The sequence below is a fragment of the Phaenicophaeus curvirostris genome, chromosome Z (assembly GCF_032191515.1).
Source record: "Phaenicophaeus curvirostris isolate KB17595 chromosome Z, BPBGC_Pcur_1.0, whole genome shotgun sequence".
Taxonomy (NCBI): domain Eukaryota; kingdom Metazoa; phylum Chordata; class Aves; order Cuculiformes; family Cuculidae; genus Phaenicophaeus; species Phaenicophaeus curvirostris.
Window position 1 is genome coordinate 6537880 of NC_091431.1, and position 23643 is coordinate 6561522.

General features: G+C 39.7%; 1 protein-coding gene across 1 annotated transcript in view; it reads right to left on the bottom strand.

Moving 5' to 3' along the window:
- Positions 1 to 23643, bottom strand: part of LOC138733426 (sushi, von Willebrand factor type A, EGF and pentraxin domain-containing protein 1-like) — a 152185-nt gene that overhangs the window by 113847 nt on the left and 14695 nt on the right. Inside the window, exons 2-3 of the mRNA XM_069880597.1 lie at positions 17552 to 17807; positions 16563 to 16739 (exon numbers count right to left, since the gene is read on the bottom strand). Coding sequence (XP_069736698.1) covers positions 16563 to 16739; positions 17552 to 17807 — 433 coding nt within the window. The remainder of the gene's footprint in view (positions 1 to 16562; positions 16740 to 17551; positions 17808 to 23643) is intronic.

Consider the following 23643-nt stretch of genomic DNA (forward strand, 5'->3'; position numbering starts at 1 on the left):
AAGGGACTACTTGGAAAGAGCCTGAGCTGGGGCTAAGGGAAAAAAATGGTTCCTTAACAACTAGTGCTGTGCTACATCCAGAGGAAGCTGGACAGAAGTAAGAAGCTACTCCATTGCCTGTGACCCTTGGGACATGCTGAAATCATCACAACTCAGCCAGCACTGGCTCAGCATAGCCTACATTTTCTTCCAGAAGCACGGAGCAAGAGTCTTGTGTTACACAGCTAACTCAACACATTACCTTCTCCAGGGATTCCTCAAAGGGAATTTTAACCAACAGAAGAGACTGGGGTTTAGCAGTCGACAAAACACGCACCTCAAGTCTCACAGCACTGATAGGTTCCCACAGTGAAGAACCTGTCTGGTAGTTCAAGATCCATTGCCATTATGTTCACCTACTCAGCAACTTGAATACAGTTTTGTGTTCAGTGATTCTTAGGATTGAAGACTGGTCAAACTGAATGAGCAAATGGGCTTTCCTGAGAGCAGCAAGCAGCATGAGGAATTCAGAAGATTCAGAGACTCCAAATCCTCATATTTTCTCCTTCTCATTCAAGCACAAATTGTGAATTTGTTCTCTGGCAAAATATTCACAGAATATTCACAGAATATATAAGATCCTGAATTATTTTACTAGTCTAATGTGAAACGCTCCCTTTCTGCTGCTGCCTACAACACCCCCTCCCAGCAGCTGTTCGTGCACATGATCATGAAGAAAAAAAAGAAAAAAGATACCTATTTCTGCCTTCTTTCCCTGCAGATCAGAATAGTTCCAGTTGCTGAATCACAGATGGGGAATGCAGCAAATAGAAGCTATTATAAACAGGAAAGTGAAGCTGCTTCTGCCAGGCCCTCAATAAACCGTTGCTACTGCATTAGGTGCCAAACTTGCCCTCTTTTACACATCCATTATTTTTCATCATTAAATATACTTTTCAACAACAGTGATTGCACATCTACTAAGTAACATGTGTGAGCACTGAAGATACAGCACATGACGGTGCAGATGGAGAATGTTTGTCATTATTTCCATGTTTATTTACTTAGCAGCCCAGGGTGCTTTTGGTTAACTTAAGAAAGCTGAAGAACATTAAGCAGCTCAGGCAACGAAAAGTGGTGGGCTTGCCAATTATTTTTTTACATATTGTGAAACTAACCTAACTACCCCTGGGTAGAGTTCAGTGAACTGCTGTAACTTCAATGCTACAGTTTCAACTTGATTCCTGGAATCACTACTGATACCCATGACTTATTGTGGAAAATGCCATAAATCCCATTCTCCATTCCTCATGCAAAACTCTTATAGAAACAGACAGAATCTCCTGAATTCTTTTAAAGTGATGTAAAATGTAGATCAAAAATAGAGTATCATTTATGGAAACTAAGAGCTCTAAGAGAACAACTAGATCACTATACTCAATATTAACCACTGCTTGCTCATGAAACATTTTCAGAAGTGCCTGCTTCTCACCTCATTTCTTCTGTTTTTTCTTGTCCTTTTCTCTCTCACCTCTCTGCAAGTCATAAAGGAAGTCCTTAAGGACGGATCTGACTCTTGCTAAAGCAATATCAGCTGCAAACTAAAAGGTCACCACAGATTTGAAGTGAAGGAATGTGTTTTAAGTTCAAAGTCCCACACCTGGGACTTTACTACTACAACTTCACTACTGCAAAAAAAGTGAACCTTACTACTGCAAAAGCTAATGGTAAAAAAGATGAAAGACAAAAAAGATTATGTTGCAGTACCACAATGGCACACACAGACTTAATCCTCAGTCTAGCAAATATTCCTTCTGCAAATAACCTCCATTAAAACATTTCTGAACAGCACCTTTGCATCCTCAGTAGACAGCACTAACCTAGTCTCTTAGGCACTCTGTAAAGATCTAGACTTCTGCAACACAGGAGTACTCCTGTAAAGCAGGAATCCCTGGATAGTGAGTCATGTGTTCCTAAGGCCCTTTCCTGCTATTATCATTGACCAAACATGTACTAAAGTAGCAATCTGTAACATCCAAAGGCTTGACTGATGTGTTGTTGTTTAAATTAGAATGAAATAGCCCACCGCTGCTGCCAGAAATGGAGCAGAGTGAGATTCTTTCAAGAACTGTCAAGAGCTCAGCCTTTATGTACATCAAAGTGAAACTCTGCTCTGTGCCCCAGTTCTTCCTCCACTTTTCAGTTTCAAGGGTATTTTTTCCACCTTGAAGATGCTGAATCACTTGCTCTCTTTCTTAAAGGCAGTGAGATCCCTTGTATGTTTTGGGAGCCACGATTCTGGTCCTACCACCTTCTCTAAATGCACGTCCTTTTTCTGAGTTCTGTTGCCCTAAACAAACCCATCTAAACCTGCAGAGATGGAGAAAAAGAAAGACAGAACATTCTTAACTGCAGCCTGAAGAAAAAGATAAGTGGCAATAATGATTATAAAACTGCTTAATGGACCTAAGATTCACAATTGTTAAACCACTGATTTTTAGCTAGAAAATCTACTCCTAAACAGCACTTGATTCCAGCTAGTTGGGTTCACAAGATAATTAACGTTGTCTAAAAATATCCCAGTATTTCCTGAGCTGGAGCCAAGTTCTTGGCTAATTTCTTGCACTTTTGTAGACTGTGAACCAGTGAGGGATGCAAACGACAGATGACAAACTACTACTCTGACGCAGGAATGTATGAAGCACAGCACTTTCTATTTCAACACAAGCGGCCACCCAAAAGTGACCTGAAAAGTAGTGAGAATGTATCAGTCTCTAACATCACCAGGAGTGAAATTTAAGATATTACAGACAACTTCGTGAAGCATCACATTCACAGACCTTGAACTTGTTACCTTTTCTGTGCTTCAGCCTTGAGGTAAAAAACAAGACAAGTAACAGCTGTAATCCAACACCTGCATCTTGAGAGACATCTAGTCAAAAAGAACAAGAGGACAGTAAGAGGTTTCCCACATGTTCTCAGGGTGCAAGCTGCCTTTTTACTTGCGACATAGTGGAAACTGCCCAGGCAGCTCCCGAAAAACTGCTGGTGATGGTGAAGAGCTATCACGAGAGAGAAGACAGCAAAGTCCTGGAGGCAGCCAAAGCATGAGAACTCACTTGTAAATTGGAACCAAGGGCCATGCAAAATGTGCCCTTGAGGCCACAGTGTAGTTTAGTACTGCTTTGAGGCCAAATGCTTGTGGCACCTAGGCTAAGAGAGCCAAAAAGGAGCATCACTGCTAAGTAGTGGAAAAGGTAAGAATAAAGGTAATTCTCAGTTAATGTTATATTGAAGAGGTCCTGGCAGAGCATCCCTCTGTGTCTGAGCCTGGTATGTTCCTTCTCAGTCCAACTTTTTGTGAACATATTGTTTCTTTTCTCATGGGTTTGGACTGTGGGCACAAGGTGGGGTACTGGTTTGCCTAAAAAACCCACACATTGAAGACCTTGCCATTGTATATTCCTGTGCCATGATCTAATCACCACTCCTGTACTGCCACTGGGACAGTTTCGTGAAGTGTTTTTGACCAAACAGTAAGTATATGGATAAACATGGTGTTGTATTTTTTAAGGCATTGTATTTTGAATTTCCATTCAGAAATAAAAAGGATCAAAATTTACCTAAGTGCTTCACTCCTCTACAATTCATTATGACATAAAAATTGAAGTGAAGGGATTTTTAAGGGCCTATATATTTTGATCCTCACTATATTGAGGCAAAGGCTTAGACTCTGAAAAGAGGGACACTGAATACTTGCATTTCAGGTGATAGACTTCACTAAGTCAATTACAGAAATAAGGCAAAAGGACCAGAGTATCTTTAGATATACAAACTAATGCCTCTGTGAGACAGACAATAATGGAAGTCCAAAAGAAACACTAGCTTAACTAAACATAGCTCTTCTGATGAGGTTTGGCAAGCATTCCTTATGTTCTGTGTTGACAGCAACACTCCTCAGAATAAGGCTACTCAGGCTCCTACTCCCCTTCCTGTATTTAGAAAAACCTAGTTCTGTGAACTGAGTTACTTGAAAGAGTAACTATTGCAGCACTTCATATTCCTGTAGGCAAACCCCTCTTCCATGCCCCCTGTCCTGAGACCTATGGCACCTCTGTGCTACAGAGGCAAAATGAGATGCAGAGATTTACACTAGTTAGTTGCTGCATTTAAAGGTACTAGAACACCTCTGCACTGACCTGGACTCCTCAGAGTGGTCACACACACTGTCTCTGCTGTAAGATGCACTGGGCTTGTCTCCTGCAATACTAAAGTTACTGCAGCTGGCTTTACCAGACTGCTGTTCCCGGGCATATCCCAGGCCTAATGGGATGCTCTGTGGGCTGCAGATGGGCTAAGTATGAAATGAAGGAGAGGAAAAGAAAACACAGTAACAGACCAACATTTTCCTTCAAAGCTCCAGGCATTTTTACATAGACATTAAACTCGGAATATAAATATATGCTTTAAATTAATGTGACGTACAATATTCCCAGCCTGTGTAGATGTAGGTGTTTCTGTGTTCCACTACAACACTGATGTTTCCTCTTTTTATCTCTTTACAGTTTTTAATACCACCTATGTGTATTTCCAGACAAGAGTTTTTTAATAAGGCAGCACAGTCAGAATGTAATAAACACTTTTCTGCCATAAATTAATAAAACCCAGAGCTGAAGGGCAGCCTGACAACAGTAACAGGAATGTTATTCTCTGGACAATTCTGCAAAGCCCTAACCAAAAAGTAGCTTGGGATAAATAGCAATAATCTGTGAAAAAAACACACGCGGCATTAGTGGCTACAATGTAGGAAAGTTCTTGTACTTTATCTTCTGATATTCTGATTTCAGGAACAAACTACGCACTACAGAAGACAGAAACTTTGCATGGGTATTTACCATGGCATTTCAAAGGGACCGCCCTTTATTTGAACTTTTTGGGCCCCAAACCCTCTTTATTTAGCTATCCTCAGAACGTTTCTTTTCCTCTCATGGAAAAAAGCCCAGCAGATTTGCCTCACAGCCAGGAGAAGGAGCCAAGTCCTAGGTTGTTACAATAAGGTACAGCACTTTGTAAAATCAGTACAGCTGTAAACACCTACATGGATGGGGATTTGCCATTCCTCTGTGCTTTACACTAATGAAAAACTGCAACTTTGTACTTAATTGCATTGGATTTTGTTTTAAATCTGTCAGGTCTAAACTCTAACTAAATGATATGACTACAAGTACACTATATGATTAACTATACACACTTCTGCCAAACTAATCTTTCTCAAACTCTCTTCTTACCCGCGAAGGTCCATTCTTTCTTCCCATTCTTGTGGAGGAAAACAAGTAATATTTAATAAATTTCAGACTAGGGAGAAAAAGTGCAACTCCTCAGATCTTCAGAAGTCAGCCCTACTAAAACATCTGCATTGGATGTGTGAGTTGCTCATCTAGCTTTGTTTTGCATGGTTACAAATTAAACCCCAGGGTTTTGGCCTGAAGAGGTTCCCATTTCTGTTCAGAGTCCTAATTTCGGTTGTCTTCAAAACACCAACAAAACCAGGAGAAACTGATTTCCTGTTTGATGAAATCGATCTGTGTTGCTGATTTCTCACTCTCAAGGGACCTGGTCACACTCCATCATGCAGTCAGCACTGTTTCTGGGTGAGAAGGCAGGGCCATCTGCAGTAGATTTTAGAGTGACAACAAAAAGTAAGTCTGCTTGCAAGACAGCAGACCAAACTGCTCCTATCCATTCTGGCTGCTGAGTATCTGGCAGATAGATCAAGCTTATAATAAAACGTCTGCAGCCTCTACTCTAAGTTGAGTGGGCTTTTGGCTCTTTTTTTTAATTTATTTTTTTCCTGGTGTTTTTTCCAGCGTAATTTTTGTGCTGCCCGCTGCCTTTGCTGGAGTGGCACAAGAGTCTCAAGTACCTCTGGACCCCCGTGGCTGAAGAAACAGAGAATGTGCACAGCAGGATCAAGTGAGGAGCATAGTTGCAGAGGACAGAGACAGCAAGCTTCTTCCCTGGAAGTGACTGTGAAATGAACTGAGGAACCTGCCAGAAACTTTCCACTGAGAGAACTGAAAAGTCATCTGGACAGTACTGAACAGGAAAAATAACAGAAAAGCCTCTCATCTCTTCTCGCTGCTCTTTCCTTTCTAATGATGGTGGTGGCCAAATGGACAGAAGGTAGTGGAAGGAACATCCATATTACCTCTTAGGCAAATACCTCTTGAAAGACTTCGCTTAGGTCAAAATCTGCAAATAAGTTACTTATTTTGCTATGGGTTATGACTTGATAAACTTTTGTACACATTTGCTTCTACGTTTTGTTCTCTGTCTCAGCAAACCCATGGCAATTAACAGATGACTATCTCTGAACACTTGCAAAATTACGCAAACTGTATTTTATACAAAGTACTTCATATTGCAAGAGAAGTAGAAAATTTTGTTTAAAATGTTGAAAGAAGCGGTACTCATTCTTACAGAGAACACACTTAGTAATATTCACTGCCTTGGGTAAAGTGAATATCACAGCATTAGCCAACATAAGCATTTAAAAGTCAATATATTCCTACATTCTGAGTTCAACTGGAAACTAATTCTGAGAGCTAAGAAACAAATTTCCTTGACCAAGTGACAAACAGCCCATGTACAATCCATTGAACTCCAAAGGAAACGACACATTGACTGCCTGATTTTGTCACATTAAGAATGCTATGCTCCAGTCTGGGTAAATGAATAAGCTTTGGCAACTTCAGGTGCAACTTAATGATGCTAGGATTCCTGGTATCAATTCACAACCTCATAGGCACTGGCACTATGGCTAAAACTTACAAATTAAGTGTAGCACAAATGACATCCTGGGAATGACTTAAGTACTTAAAGGTGATGCTTTGGAGCCTTAGAGAGCCACTAGGACAAAACAATTAATTAACACAAGCTCTAAGTCTCTTAACCTCTCTCCTCATTTCAATAACTAACACTCTTTGCTGTATATCACCATCTCATTTCACGTCTGATGCGTTCTTTGAAGAATTTTTCTTTTTTATTTTCTAAGACAAAAGCTTCTTAAAAATTCACATAACGCTGAGATATCTGCTTTTAATTTGTGAGCCTGGCACAAGTTCCGGAATAATATCTGCATGCATGCATCTATGAAAACATCCCAGCCATGTGTTTCTGAAAAGGTGGTGAAGACAAGATGATGCCATGTAATCCATAGGGGTAACCAAAGAATGTTGCAGTAAAATCCTTTCCATTAAGGGATTCAATGGACAGACAATGATTTCAATAAGTGCCTGGTATGATGCAAGCCCCAATCCTGAAAATTATTCTCAGATCTGCAACACCAGTCAAAGGTTTATTAAAGGCATATGCTCAGACAGTATGAGGATAAACTGCTTAATCATCTCTGACAACTGGTTGGTGAATGCTTCGGGCAGTGAAGGCAGATATGTTCAGCACAAAGTCTATAAACTACCACCTTGCCTGGGTTTTCACAGATGGAAAAGGATGTTTTCAGACTGCATAAAATCTCAGTGAAGGTAGGACAGCCTGCTTTTCATCCTCTCTAGAGACTGAAGACAAAACCCACGCTTAAAAGTAAGCATTTTACGGTCATTCAATTAAAGGCTAAATCTGTCTGGTGCTGGGTCTACTCTTGGAGCCCTCTTCATTAAGATGGCTGCCTGCAATGCTGCTACTCTGACCACACGACAGCTTCGGCACTCCAGAGGGAACCTAAATCTGATGGTCACAGAAAGCTGGAGACTATGTCAAGTCTATTTCTGTTTGGACCATGGTTTCTGCCCTTCTCAAGCCCTTCAGATGGTTGATTGTTCTCCTCTAAGTGCACAAATAAACTTTGGCTTTATTTTCACGACATTTTAAGGTGACCAGGACAAGTCACTTCCAAGATAAGGAAACAGGGGTAGCTCATGCATCACATTCCAACTGTTTATCAAATTAATCTCAGATATAGCTCTGTAATTAACAATTATTAAAAAAAGAGTCTGTTTTGGCATAGAAACTTTTTTTTTGAAGACTCATATGACATAAAGTTGGAAAGTATGAGTTGTCTTCCAACACTGCAAACAGACGTAAAGTTTTCTCGTCTGCATATGTCAAAATTGAATCTGGCTTTTCACTTTCACATTACAACTTCATTTTTAAAGAATGTCCTCAGAATTGGTGCTGCTACACATGGAAAACATTTCTGTTGATTGTTTTTGGTGAGTTTTAGAGTCTTCTTTCTCCACTACAGTTCAGTTTCAAATGCAAAGGAAACAAGCTACATGGTGCAAAGCTAGAAAAGTATATATATATGTATAAATATAAATAAATGAAATTCTTTATCTATATTAGCTATGAAGTTACTTAACACTTTTATTTTGCAACAGAAGATATAGGTAAGTTGACACATAATGCCTGGAGAAGAGGGAAAAATGAGTCACTCAGTTCCAAGGACTCGATCCAAAACTCATTAGCATTACTGGAAATACTCCTATTCACTTCAACAAACTTATCAAAATTATGAATACGGTTAAAAAATGCCAGTAGCTGCACAAGTCATTTGTTTAGGTGAAAAAAAATGTACCCCCATAAGCTCCTTTTTTCAATTTTGCAAATGAAGCCATCAGTTAGATGTTAAAACTGCCACATTTGATGATGGTTTTGAAAGCTCACTGTCTGTCTCTAAAGTTTGTTGAAGAGTTTTTCTGATGGACTGAATCTGCATTAAAATTCCAATGTGGAAAAAATGAGGTTCTCATAAATAAAACAATCCTCCACCAAAGGAAAACACCCAAGGAAGTGTGCGTAATCTGTCCCACTTTTGTTGTGAATATTTAGATCCCAAATGAAAGAAAATACAATTTCAACCTCATCAGGTTTTCTTCCTACTTTCATTTATAAAATGCATGATTAAAAAACAAATATTGCTTTGCTACTGTTTTCCCCAAAGTCTTCACACAAGGGAAGCAGATCATAGAGGTTATACAGTTCCTCAAGAAACACTTCAGTAACTCAAAATCTGTTAATACTTCATACACATGATGCCTTCAGAATCATTTTAGTATTACTCTATGGGTACAAGGTCATAAGGCTTCAAGAAGTAAACTCAGCAAGAGAAGCTTCCACTGCCAGAAACGCCCCATCTTCATAAAACAGGTTGTACAGGTGGGAAACAAACCACTTTGGTGCCAAAAGCCACTATCATGCAAGCTAATATTCATCTCTGTCAAGGGTCATTTCTAGCAAAAAAATTTCTCATGATACAAAGAATTCACTGACATTATGCTTTTAAATTCCAGAGGAATTTATGGTGTGCACCATTTTAAAAAATCTTGCAGCATCCAAATCCTTTTCTTATTCAGCCTTTGCTTTGCTTCCTATAGCAACAAGCAGGAGATTCTCTACCTGAACTTCCAAAAGCAAAGCAGGAAATACTGGCTTCAGGGGAGAAATTTTTTAGAAAGTAGATTTCAGTGTAAAAAATCTGGAAAAGTATGTCTGCATGCTTCCAGACATATTTATTTTTCACATAAAATATCTGTAAAAGACATCTACTTCAGTCTTTAGGAAAAAGATAATTATGAATACTTTTGCATTATCTTTTTAAAACAGTAAGATTTTTTAAAAGGTAACTAACCTACTAAATTCCCATGGTGTTGTCCGTAGAACTTGCTACCTATATCCACCTTCCTCATCACTTGTCTTCCAGTACCTTCACTGGAAAGCCAGATCAATTTACATCCTGTACCTATCCATCATGACGTTATGATTCCTTACTAGAAAATCACACTCATTTGCATTTCTTCTATATTTAACCATCATGATGTCATGCTCGAACTGTTAACCATAAGGAGTCATACAAGAGTTACAAGAAAAAAAAATTACACAGAATGACAGGTAGGAATGTTTTTGCAAGTATTAATTATGCATCAATTCACCATTGCTTAGTCACGGCTATTTTTCATCTTTCCTCTTAGTTTAGATCTCTGCTTTCCTGTTTTCTCTCTTCTTTACATGACAGCTAGTAATTTTAACACAGTATACTCACAACAGAACCTTGGTGTACTAACACAGATAAAAAGACACTGAAGAGAGGCTAGAACAGAAGGCAGCTCCACTCAGGAGAAACATTTTTTTAAATGAATAAATGACAAATAAAAGCATAAAGTATACAAAGGTTACAGAAAGGGGTTCATGATCAGAGAGCTGTTAAGCAACAGGGGTGAATCACTAACTGGTGGAGTACACACAGCAACTCATAGAATCATAGAATCATAGAATAACCAGGTTGGAAGAGACCCACCGGATCATCAAGTACAACCATTCCTATCAAACACTAAACCATGCCCCTTAGCACCTCATCCACCCGTGCCTTAAACACCTCCAGGGAAGGTCAATCAACCACCTCCCTGGGCAGCCTCTGCCAGTGCCCAATGACCCTTCCCATGAAAAATTTTTTCCTGCTGTCAAGCCTGAACCTCCCCTGGCAGAGCTTGAGGCCATTCCCTCTCGTCCTGTCCACTGTCACTTGGGAGAAGAGGCCAGCTCCCTCCTCTCTACAACCTCCTTTCAGGTAGTTATAGAGAGCAATGAGGTCTCCCCTCAGCCTCCTCTTCTCCAGGATAAACAACCCCAGCTCTCTCAGCCGCTCCTCATAAGGCCTGTTCTCCAGCCCCTTCACCAGCTTTGTTGCTCTTCTCTGGACTTGCTCCAGAGCCTCAACATCCTTCTTGTGGTGAGGGGCCCAGAACTGAACACAGTACTCGAGGAGTGGTCTCACCAGTGCTGAGTACAGAGGGAGGATAACCTCCCTGGACCTGCTGGTCACGCCATTTCTGATACAAGCCAAGATGCCATTGGCCTTCTTGGCCACCTGGGCACACTGCTGGCTCACGTTCAGTCGGTTGTCAACCAACACGCCCAGGTCCCTCTCCTCCAGGCATCTTCCTAGACAGACTTCTCCTAGTCTGTAGCACTGCACAGGGTTGTTGTGCCCCAAGTGCAGGACCCGGCATTTGGCCTCGTTAAACTTCATGCCATTGGTCTCAGCCCAGCAGTCCAGCCTGTTCAGATCCCTTTGCGGAGCCTCCCGACCCTCCAGCAGATCCACACTTCCACCCAGCTTAGTGTCGTCCGCAAACTCGCTAAGGGTGCACTCTATGCCTTCATCCAGGTCATTGATAAAGACATTGAACAGGGCTGGACCCAGCACTGAGCCCTGGGGAACCCCACTTGTCACTGGCCTCCAGCTGGATTTCACACCATTTCCCACCACTCTCTGGGCCCGGCCAGCCAACCAGTTTTCCACCCGGGAGAGTGTGCGCCTGTCCAGGCCAGAGGCTGACAGTTTCCTAAACAGAACGCTGTGAGAAACTGTGTCAAAGGCTTTACTGAAGTCCAGGAAGATACATCCACAGCCTTTCCCTCATCCAGCAGCCGAGTCACTTTGTCATAGAAGGCGATCAGGTTAGTTTGGCAAGACCTGCCTTTTATGAACCCGTGTTGACTGGGCCTGATCACCCGGTTCTCTTGCAAAGACTCCAGTCAGGCTTCTCTGTCTCTACAGCAGATGAGTCCAAGTCTCCCCAAACTGCTCAGGTTTTGTAAGAACTAAGCATGTACATCCCATCTTCATTGTCCAGCTGTAGTCCAAGTTTTTCCAACTCACCTTATTTAAGATTTTTATTTGCTTTCTTCTTTTTGGTTATCAAGATCTACAGGTTTATTTGGCATAAGATAACACGCTGGTGCCATTTAACATTTTCCTCAAGGAGATGCTCCTCTTCCAATTTGCCAGTTTTTCAGTGGCTGCCGTCCTCAAGAGAAGTCTTCTTTTAGTGAGAGCTATGCTACAACTGAACAGTGTTTTTCTGATTTAGATATTAAAAATGAAAGAAAGAAGAGGATCCAAACTAAATTCCTGTCCAGTTTTAAGATGCAAATTCAATAGATGGAACTGCCTTGTAAGACAGCAAGAAACTAAGTTCTAAAAGCTTGATAATCAGGAGTTCTCTGAACTAATTCAATCCTTTAGGTTCAATGGGCAAGTTTAGCCTGAGTTTTTTACTGTGGCTGCAGACGTTTTGTGTACTCTCTTTTTCATACTCTCTTTCTTGCTTTATTTTCCCTCCTTCTCTGTTAATTACTACCAGAATCTCAGAATGCTGCTGGTCCTTCTCCTCCAGATGCATGTGAAGCATCTGCTGTACAGTGTATATTATGATATTTGTTTTTAATTCTGGATGCCTTGGGCCTTGGAAGGATCTTTTAAACTTAGTGAAAATTTCCATGTGCAGTAGGACAAGTTCAAGATGACTGACAAAGCTTCATTAAGATTTTAACTCCTGCAGGGTAGCTAAAGAAACACCTCCTGAAAAGAATTATTGAGAAAGAATGACCCAGCTTCCAAGGGGGGAAGAAGCTCCTATCAAAACGAAGGAAGGAAGGACACAGTATGGCAGATGAGACTTTTAGCTTTCTTTGAATAAGCCATTGGAATCACCACTGAAATTAAAGTTCTTCCCGTCTGACTAAGAAAAGAATTGCTAGTAATATATTAAACACATCTTTTTTTTATAACTAGAAAGCTATCCAACTCATGAACATCAGGTTTTGTTTTGCATTCTCAACAGGAACAATCCTGAAAATGGAAAAAAATGCTCAGTTTGGGTCCAAAATCCAAGAAGCCACAAAATGCAGATCTCCCCTGCCTTGCTGGACTTACATTTCTTCAAAGTTTAAGACTTTTCAGTGAACATGTTCTAAATTAAAATTTGTAAAAAAAAGTCAAAGCTCTCCTACGATTTCAGGTTTCATTGGAAAGGCTCTTTTCAGATATAATCCATGTGCTGTTTTGTAGAAAAAAAACGCTGCCCTAGTGGCTACGCAGATGATAACTGATAGGCTGCATACTCCTAATAGAAGCCTAGGCAATGTATTGAATGTACACATGGTGAAATTCTAAACTTCAGTAACTATACACAAGTAGAAGATGAAAACTAAACAAAAGGAAGAATAACTAGCATAGATTGCAAGTGTTTCCTTTACTAGCTCTGCCCTGCCAACTACATATCTTCATGGATACCTTGTGCTGCAAAAAAACGGGGTCCACATGTTAGATACAAGAAGCTTCTGGTTGTAAAACAACAGTTTCCTGACCTCCTCAATAATTGTCATTCTGCTTAGGAAGTAACTGATGAGATGAACATGACAGGTATTGTCCTTTTGTTGCATCATCATAAATCTAAAAGGTTAGAGCCCTCTTAAAAAAGAACTTTCTTTGGAGAGTCTTGCTGAAAAATATGCATGAAAAGGCTGTGTTAAAGACATTTCCATACTTCCTAAGTCAGAGAAGAAGATAAATGGAGACCTGGACATTTGTTTTACTTTTCCATGAGACAAACGGTTGACATGAACAGCCCACGTTTTTATTGTGGAATGAAAGACACAGTCTTAGGTCGTAGAAATCACAGATTTATTTTTGCTGACTTCCATATTTTTGTTTGTTTGTCTCTAGTTTGAAACTCAACACTTGTAACCAAATAAAGGAAGGAGAAAAAAAAGTGAAGTGTTACTGAAGAGGAACTGTTTATGTACGCTACAATACATGGGACTGGTTACGATACTGTCTGTTCTTCCTTTCCCTCTTTCTCCCTTCCTTTGCACAATTGTCACAGACGTCTCTGGCTGCATGAGGTGCCGAGTGTGGGCCAGGAAGCTTTCGTTTGGTTTGCTTTTTAAAGTAGAGAACAGTTGGTCTGTTCTTCTTTCTGTGGCACATCATCAACAATATTACAAAGAACAGGAGGGGGACACTGAAGCCAATTTCTGCTTTTTGGCACAAAGCATATGTCTCCTATTTTACTTTATGGAAGATTTCTAGAGAATGTTTTGAGTTAATTAGGAAAGTAAAGAACTGTTATGATTTTTATGTAGTTATTCTGATGCTTCACATTCAACACCATAAACAACAGTAAGGTGGTACAATGCATAAACATAAGAACACACAGATAATAACCACAGAAAATAACTAAAACAGCAAAAGAACTTAGAAGTTGCAGAAGAACCATCTCCCATATTAATGAAAACTCTTTACAAAAAGCCTTACTGCACAAGTAAACAGGCTAGATGACTATCTGCAAATTTAACCTACAAACAGCTATAAGTAGTCCAATTAAAAAATGTAAAGTACTGTCACTGTAAACTTGCCGAAAATCCCTCTGCATATTATAGGGTGAAGAAAAGTTAAGATGCATTCTTAAGATTCCTTATGCTGTACAAATCCACAGCTATGCTCAACTGGGAAATGTTAAAAAAAAAGGTTGGAATCCTTTTCAGAATAAAAGACTTCAAAATCTGCTGTTTTTTGTTTGAAGAACACATGTCGTCTTTTGTTTCTGTCAGTTTTGAAGAAGAATACAGCAGTTGAGCAGAGCAGAGATATCTTAATGAATAGGCTTGAGTAACTTAGGTCACATTCTCCCTAAAATATATGGACGCATCTTTGATTATCTTCATATATACAGCAGGTGGCTGCAACCATCAGCTTATCTGCAGTGTAAAAACTTATTTTAGAAGCACCTGCTGATGATGCAAAAATGCAACTTCCCTTAGCAGTTGCAAAAATACCCATTTAAAGAAATCAGAATTTTTGGTGGCACTCTAAAGTTACGTTCACCCCATTAAAATATTGCTTTTGTGTAGAAAAGCTCAAAACAATATTTGATGATAAAAATACTAATAGAGGCAGAAATGCAGTGTTTATTTTGTTCAGTAGGTTACTAGGGCACTTGAGGTAGAGGGAATTGAATTACAAAATAAAATATTAAGATGAAAATCTGATTTCGTCTGGAAAAAAATGGAATTACAACTGAAAATAAGCAAAACGGAATAGCGTACCTTTGTTTAGAGTTAACTACGACACAAGGAAGCTGCACCCACTTACCTAAATCAGCATTTTGATCCAACGTGCTGACCTTGACCCAAATTACATTTCTGTACTCATGTTGCACTCAAGACTCAATGAATTCCTGCTTACCTGCTTCTGTTAATACAGAACAAAGGAAAGATGCTCCAGAGGTGCAAGGTGAATTACATGGTGATAACTGACACGGGGTATAAGACAAGTGATAACTTTCCCAACACATACACTGGGGTAGAATCACAGAATGCTTTGGGTTGGAAAGGACCCACACAGGTCACCTGGTCCAACCCCCCTGCAGGAAGGTGAACATCTTTAACTCTATCAGGTTGCTCAGAGCCCCATCCAACCTGACCTTGAATGTTTCTAGGGATGGGGCCTCCACTACCTCTCTGGGCAACCTGTTTGAGGGTTTCACCACACTCGTTGTAAAAATTTCTTCCTTATATCCAGTCTGAATCTACCCCACCTTAGTTTAACACCATTACCCCTTGTCCTGTTACAACAGGCCTTGCTAATAAGTCTGTCTCCATCCTTCCTGTAGGCCACCCTTAATTACTGGAAGGCCACTATAAGGTCTCCCCAGAGCCTTTTCTTCTCCAGGCTGAACACCCTCAACCTTCTCAGTCTGTCTTTGTAGATGGGGTGCTCCAGCCCTTGGATCATTTTCATGGCCCTCAGTGAGTACCTCAGTCCTTTCTTGCTCTGATGACAGACAATTCCTTGCCCCCATCATATGCTTATCTGGATCCCTCACCGTATCCTTATAATCCTCCTCCTGCAGGCACACAGCCATCACAATCTCTGTTAAACCTTCTTTAGCTTCTAGTCACAAACCTGCTTGTGTCTGTTCTCTGAATATAAAAACTGCATTTTGTTTCTAGTTGAGAAATACTTCCTTTGTCTCAGAAAACAAATATAATAGAGCACAGGTATTCTCTGACGATTTTGAAACTTTTGTCCTAGAAAAATCAATGGAGTTGAATAAGCCCTTCTCTGATAATAATGAACTGTAAATTCCTGTTATTTCAACTGTAGTCTTTGAATGCATACTCGTAAAAAAAATTGTCCAAAAAGCGGTAACAACAACAATCTCAGCAAAATATGATCACAAGTTTCTGTTTAGTGACCCAAATGCCTCCTTCCTCTTCAGTAACTGAAAGTCAGCATGAGAGAATTAAAGAACACTTAACTGACCGTAAGTTTCACCAAAGATTTATCCTGCAAAGATCCACAAATAAAGCCTCTCTCCAAACAGGAAAGGTTTTCAAAATTCAAAAAATGATCAGCAAAATTCATGAAGGAAAAATTTACAAAGAGCACTTGAGTGCACAAGACGTTACTTCATACTCAGTAAACACTAGTCTTTAATTGTTGGGGAGTTGCGTTTTAGGCAAGTTTTACTGTGTCAGAACATTTGCCCTATTCTTACCTCTTTCCTTTGCATCTCTTTAGACTGTTGCTGGAAAGAAAGTAAGAGGTGATTTTGACTCTGGAGCTATTCCATGTCTTCAGCCAGAAAGAATTTTCCAACATTCTCAAATGCACTCTGATCCAGGTGCATAGCCACAATCCCAAACAGAGGGTTTTTTTGCTTTCAGCTGGATTAACCATTCGGAGCAAAGAACCTCAAGCACTGAGACATGAAACTCACCTGTGCATTCATGTTGTAGTCCTTTTCCATAGTATCCTTTTTCACAGATGCACTCAAATTGGCCAGTGTGAGTGCCGCATTTACAGCTTGCCATGATGTCACAGCAGTTTTCATTTGCCTCACAGAGATACGAACAGTGTGATATATCTTCTTGGATATAGCTGCCAGACGGCAGGTCTGAAATAGTATCAATATATTAACAAAAAATATAAACAAAAGTTCCCCTACAGCTTAATGTTATGTCACTAGTGAAATGTTTCTTAAAAAAACAAGGTTCCAGTTGTAAGCAGTAGTGATGGCAGCATGAGGCAGAGCCTTGCTACACTCAAAACGTAAGAAATAATAATTGATGCCCTTATACTGGAAATAAGGTCACTGAAATCCATGGAGTATTTATCCCCAAATTTTCTCACTTGGTTTCATTTGAGTCTAGCACTGCCAGAATACAGTCTCACTCTCAAGAGAAGCTGCTGCGATAGTTTTTCCCAGGTTTGGCAGATGCCACCTTTGGCATCAGGAGAGCATTTGGTCACAGCAGCTATAACCAGCTGGACATATTAAAAAAAAAACACCTTTCCTTTGGTACAGTCAAATAGATCAATTAAACCTTACATGGAACAAACAAACAGAACGGCAATAAAGCACGCTACTTATGTAGAAGTACCACGCTTTTAAAAATTAAATGTAGCATGCAAATACTGATGGCTAGCCTCAGTCAAGCAGCACTGGCTTACAAACGAAGGTCTAGTTATGTGTTCTCACTAGTTTAAACTTACTCTTTTTTCCAATACCAAAAGGTATTGGCTAGTCCTAAGGTGTGTTCTAAGCTCCTCTTTTGAACAACTCTGTATCTGACCACAGGGTTCCTCTGTTCAAACTAAATTTACACTGAGCCAAGACCATAGTCTGTTTTTTGAATCAACACTACATGAAATGTAATAACAGACTTCTCTGCTTTCTGTAGACTTCCAAGGTTAGTACATTAATACCTTCATGAAGAGCCCTGCGTGCCAGAGCTTCAAACTCAGTAAAACTGTGAAGAAGGTAACAGTGATCTTCTTTTGGATGAGATGCCATGTCATGCAGTTCTCGGATGTTTCCCTGCCATATCCCGAAGGTGAAAATCTCCACTCCCAATTCACGCAAGGATGCTGCAATGGGTCTTGGGTCTCCCCCATTGGAATATCCATCAGTAATGAGAAATATCACCTTTGTGGCATTTCCACGGGCATGCCGTAATATTTGCTGGAAGAGAAAATGAAATCGCACACCTCAGCAAAGAGTTAGCAGTGCTTGATCTGTAGGCTATACCCTCTATCATGTAGCTCCTTTTATTTGAATTGTGCAGCTAGATTATGTCCTTGCAAGACCACTCACTATCACAAAGATCAACGATCTGCAAGTAGAGCCTGTGCCTAGGCAAGACCAACCACTGAGTTGCACTTCAGATGGTCACAGTCAGCATAATCACCAAAATCATGACACGAACTAAAATTAGACAGTTTTCGCACTGACTGATAAAGTCACCCATGCATCAGACACCAGTAAACCTGATGAGAAATTCAATAACTTCATTCAGTCTGAACAGGTAATGCAAACACTGAAACTAGTGCAAGACTCACTGGACCAAAGTTAATATCTGTGAATTGTCTCAGTGCTGTGGGAGTGTTGTGGATGCACATCAGCTGCCACTTTGGTCCAAGTTGCTTTTTCATCCAGAACATGAAAGTCATTCAGTTCCAAACTTGCTTGACCATTCAGGCAGGTGAAAAATGACTAAATCCCATCATGAAAATGCACTGCAAATGTGCTGCAAATATTGGTATATCCACTCTGATTATCATGGCTTTCAGTAAATAATTTACGGAGAAATCCTCTACAGCTTTTAATTGGCAATTAAGAACAAAAAGTATTTCGTTGGGGATTATTTAGCTCAAAAAGTTCCACGGATCTATTGGAAAAATTGTAGGGACTGACAGAACAATGAAAGGTGAAGAATCAGTTAAAATCACAGATATAATTGTTGAAAATAGCTCTCACACAGTATAACTTTTAATAGTAGGAATATACAAGTGTTTAAAGCTTCCACTGTGATTACCTTGCAACAAGCCCATGAATTTTGTATTTTCACATGTTCCTTCCCATCTTCCCTCTTAACATTTCCATGTCTAAAAGGCTAAATCTACCAGACTTCTGGAAAACAAAACAGTGACTGACTCATTCTCCTCCCATATAAGGCAGATAGAAAAGATTTGTTTACCCAGGAAGCCCACAAGCAATTTAACAGTGTAAGCATAGACAAAGAACATGCCACAAAGCATGTACGTACATATGCATAGGTATGATGGGAAAGGTAGCAAGACAGAAGCGATTCTGTCAGGAACAGTAGCCTTTTTTTTAAAAAAAAAAGGCATCTCAGACACCTGCTGTGCCTGATGAGACTTCACAAAACTTTCTAAGAAGGAAAGTTGAAGAGTTTTGATGGGAAGATGGGATTAGTTAGAAACAAGTTCCTACTCATTGCCAAACTAGTAAATTATGTACAAAAAGTGAAGAATTTGGGTATACCTCCTATTAAATAAGCTTCAAAGGAGTGACCATGCACAGTGTGACCTGCATCCCTAGATGCGCCCTCAGCATGTCAACTATAGTCAGGTACTGAATCTTCACTGCCAGCATAACTGCACTAAGCAGCTGGAAATTTGAAAGAAGAGCAGTCTTCAAAACTGTTATTTCATGCACGGAAAGCAAAAACCCAAAGCATGACAACAATCATTAGCATTTCCTATGGCATCATGCATTCAAGGATTGAACATTAAGTCAGAAACAATAGTTATGAAGTTTAACCATGAAATCAGCTGAAGACAGAGAAACAAGTCACTAAAAAAAACACTCAGGTTTTCTTTATTGTGTGCAAACTGCTTGCTCAAAAGAGATGAATATACTTCCATTATTGCCCACTATGACAGCTGCTTTTCTGTTGGTGATATATTTTTATTTTTCTTGAAAGTCTGAGGTAACAAATATGACCTAACATAATTTAATCTCGTGTTACATTTTGCTGCACTAAATTATAAGGTCCACTTCTGATTTCTTGTTAGTCTCCTCCCAGCAAAGATTTGAATTGTCAGTTATTTTAACCCCAGCATAACACTCCCCGTTCGTCCCTGCAGAATTGTTCTTTTATCCCTTACAACAATTCGTCAAGATTACCTGCTTGTCCATCGTGGCCTCAAGAACTGCCAGCAGACCCTTCCATCCTGCTGCCATCTACAGATTTAACAATCACTCCCTCTAATACCTCACAGAAAGCTTTTCTGACAATACCCAGCAGTGCACGAGTGAGGACTTGCCCCACACGTTCCTCTCCATTTCATCCTTCCAGTCTGACAGTACACCAGTGCTAATTGCCCTCCAAGCACGTATGGTCTTAGACAACAAGCAGAGGACCTACAAAAATCTGGTGTTAATGTGCTATGGACTAGAAAACACAATAGGTTTGCCACTTCTATAATTAGCCAGTCTCTCAGAGTGTTAGTAAATATGGGACTACCAGCATCACCTCCTCTTGGTGGCCAGATGCTGCCTGCGGCCCTAAAGCAGACAGTTGCGAAAGCGTACTTTCTTCCTCCTCTGTGAATTTAGGAAGAAGGAATTAGATGCAGACTTCCAACTTTGTAGCATGCGAATTACTATAATGCTTCTTTCAATAATAGATTGTACCATGCTACAGTCAACACAACAGACCACATTTGACAGACCTTTGAAATACACTCCAAAATTCAGTCATTATAGTAAATCTATTTAAGTCACTCTTGACCAATACAAATTACAAAACCAGAGATGAACTGAGTTGAGCATTTTTTTTATAAAAACCTTAAAGTAAGACTTGCAAAGCAAATTGTTCGACTTTCAGCTCCATTGAAAACTTAGAAGCTAACCCAATTCAAAGAACCTGTAGAGATTTTACAACCTTGCTCACAAAGCCAGGCAACATTCTAGGACACTGATTTTGATTTGGCAATTCATTTATTTCAGGTAGATAATAAACAAACGTACACAAGATAAATCAAAGCACAAACCATTGGCACTATAGTCAGAAAAACTAGCAAACAATGTGTTGCTGTTGGGCTTGATTTTATTACCGCTTCTACGCAAAACTCACAAATCAAGCTTTTTGTACGTCATGTTGCTTAACTTGTAAGTGAAAAGCCAGAACAAAGTGAAAAAAAAAATGGAATGAAGTGGAAAACTAGAATGAAAAGCATCAGGAAGAAAAGACAACCCAAAAGACAATATGAGCACAAACAGTAGGAAAATCCCACAAATGTCTTATTTCAAAATGCACTCTGAAATGCATGCTCTAAAACAAGTGGCACTGCAGGCAGAGGGAGTTGTACCACTTATGATTAACACATGTAGTTAACGTATTTAGCATTAACTGGGCTATTTTAAAATAGAATGTGCAACTTAAACTGCTACTTAGCTTCTTAGATATTCAGGCTGGAATTTTCCACTCAGGATGTTTGTCTCAAGCTGTTTCAGAGAAAACAGCTTTTATTTTGAAAAATAAAATGAGAAAAAAACATATATTCTATCCATACTTACTTGGTTTTGGCAACCATAGCAGCTCTGAGCTTTGCAGAAGAAACTCTCAATCATGTTTATAGTAAAGGTGGCAAAATAGGTTCCAAATATATACAAGCTGTGGAACTTGTGTAACTGACAGAGAAACCACAACTTGTGTAGGAATAAGAGACATAATGGAGATTGACAGTGTAATTCTCTGAAGATCCCACCTGCATGTGGCTTGCTCCGGCAGAATATGATTTCAACTTGCAATTATGTCCTAACACATACAGAAAGGGGAACAAGGCTTAATTTTGGCAGGACATGCCTTTGCAATTTTAGTAATATCCATTCAGCACTGTTTCCCTCTGTGCATAGCACAAAGCCGCACAGACTTTGCAGATGAAGAAAGTGAATGGCATACACATAGCCCTAGTTTTTCAGCAAGTGATAATCATAACAGGTTGCAATCAAACCTCTATATTTTCCCTAAATACAAGGACAATTCTGCATGGTCAATGAAAACACTAGAACAAACTAGCTTAAGCCCCAGTAGTTTAGCCAGGAAAACACAGATCTTGGAAAGGACTATTTAATTCTGATTAGTGAATTAGCAGGGATCTCTGCTTTACAAAACTAGACTGCCACCAGTGCCCTCTGAAACTGCTGTGTGGGGTACATAAAGGGTCCACGTCTTTCTCTGCAATCAAGAAAGGTTCCCTGGCTGTAGGTTCTGTGAACAACAGACAACCAAGCCCTATTAGAAAATGCAGCTCATTGGTTAGAGTAAGTGGGAAGTGCCAGGAAAAAACTGTTTTTGAGGGGCATATACCCCTTTAGTTACATGAGCTGAGGTAAGGCAAGCAGCCTACAGCTTTTCTGTCCTCTGCATCTGAAAGTGCAACCTCCTTTTTGGGGTAGCACTTCTGCGACACACAGGGATAACTGGAGCAAATAAGTAAGAGACCACAAAGCTTCTCTTCCTGTTACCTGATGGACTCAAGTATTCAGGCACCAGTACATCTGAGTAGAGAAACAGACAGACAGACAGGATTGCTACATATTGCCTCTAGAAACCAAAACTAAAACAAAGCCACTGAAAAGCTTGGCCTTCATATCTTGCTGTAACACTATAGACACAGAATCCCTGCTGTATTAAGAGCAGAGGCAAAGAACAAGGGAAAATAAGATATATCCAACATTGGAGGGAAAAAAAGCCCCATATAAGTCTATTTTTAAATCATATGTGTGTGCTTTTCTGTGAAGGCAGTGACACAAGGGACAGTCCACCATCCAGAGCTGCTGACAATCCAAGTTACAGACTGCGTTGCTCTGCCTCCCAACATCTCCATGGCATTCCACGTAATTTTTGTTTCCTTTGACTCTGAATCACATTCCTCGGTTCCAAGACACTCTTTCCTTCCCTCTCCAGAAAGTAAGTTTTACAGCCATTTTTTTACCAACAAAAATTTCATATATTCTAAAACATCAGTTCACGTAACCCTTAAACTTCTAAGTACAGACAGAGGTGGTTTCATGTATTTAATCAGTCCCCATCAGTTTCATGGACTACACTGACATGAAGATGACTTTTTTTTTTATTACAAGGCTCTGCAGTCCTTTCATAAATCCCCAAGGTCTTCAATAAATAATGATTAAAAGCCTATCAAGCAGTAACCGGAAGTTATAAGGAGAATCTGTTTCTTTGGTATGAATATCCACATCTGCTTCTGATATTACCCTCAAATGAAACCAAGCACCAGCCATAACTCAAAATAAGGTGCTGAATGACCTGTTTAATTGAGAACACAGCTCATTTGGTCACTACTATAAATTAAGAATAAGTACAAACAAAACAAAACAAATAAAGCTCTTGATGATTGCAAAGAAATGCATAGGGCCTCTAGAAACACCTCATCTTTGACCATTTTAGAACCTATTTTATGTGTCTACACTTCTTTCACAGGACTCAAGTATCAGTCAGTTTCAGTAATCCTTCTAGATCTTAAACAAAACATTCTTTTCACATCAGCAAAAAGTTATTACCATCTGTATTGTATTCAGTCTATTTAGTGTGTACAAATACCTGGCAGACTCGCCATTTTCTTTGTGCCAGCAACAGTTCTTAGAATTAAAAAATGAAGTCTTGTGCAACAAAACAGTCATACAAAATCCTCCAGCAGAAATTCACTACTGAAAGGAAAAAAGAAATCCTATCAGTACAACCACAAAACCAGCTAAACCTCTAACTTCTGTGGTTTTAATACTGAGTTTGTAATACAAAATTAGGGGATTAGCACCCAAGACCAAAGACTTTTTCCACCATTTGACAGCCCCAGCAATGATGTTGCCAAAGGTCCTTTGTTATTGCCTCAACTACATATTCTACATCTAATCCATAAACATTTGATCTTGGGCCTGACCTCCATCCTTACTCAGTGTTTTGCTTTTAAAGAAGATTTTGGCTGTATCTGTCTCAAGGGAAACAAACTGAAATGGGTTAATCTCTCTC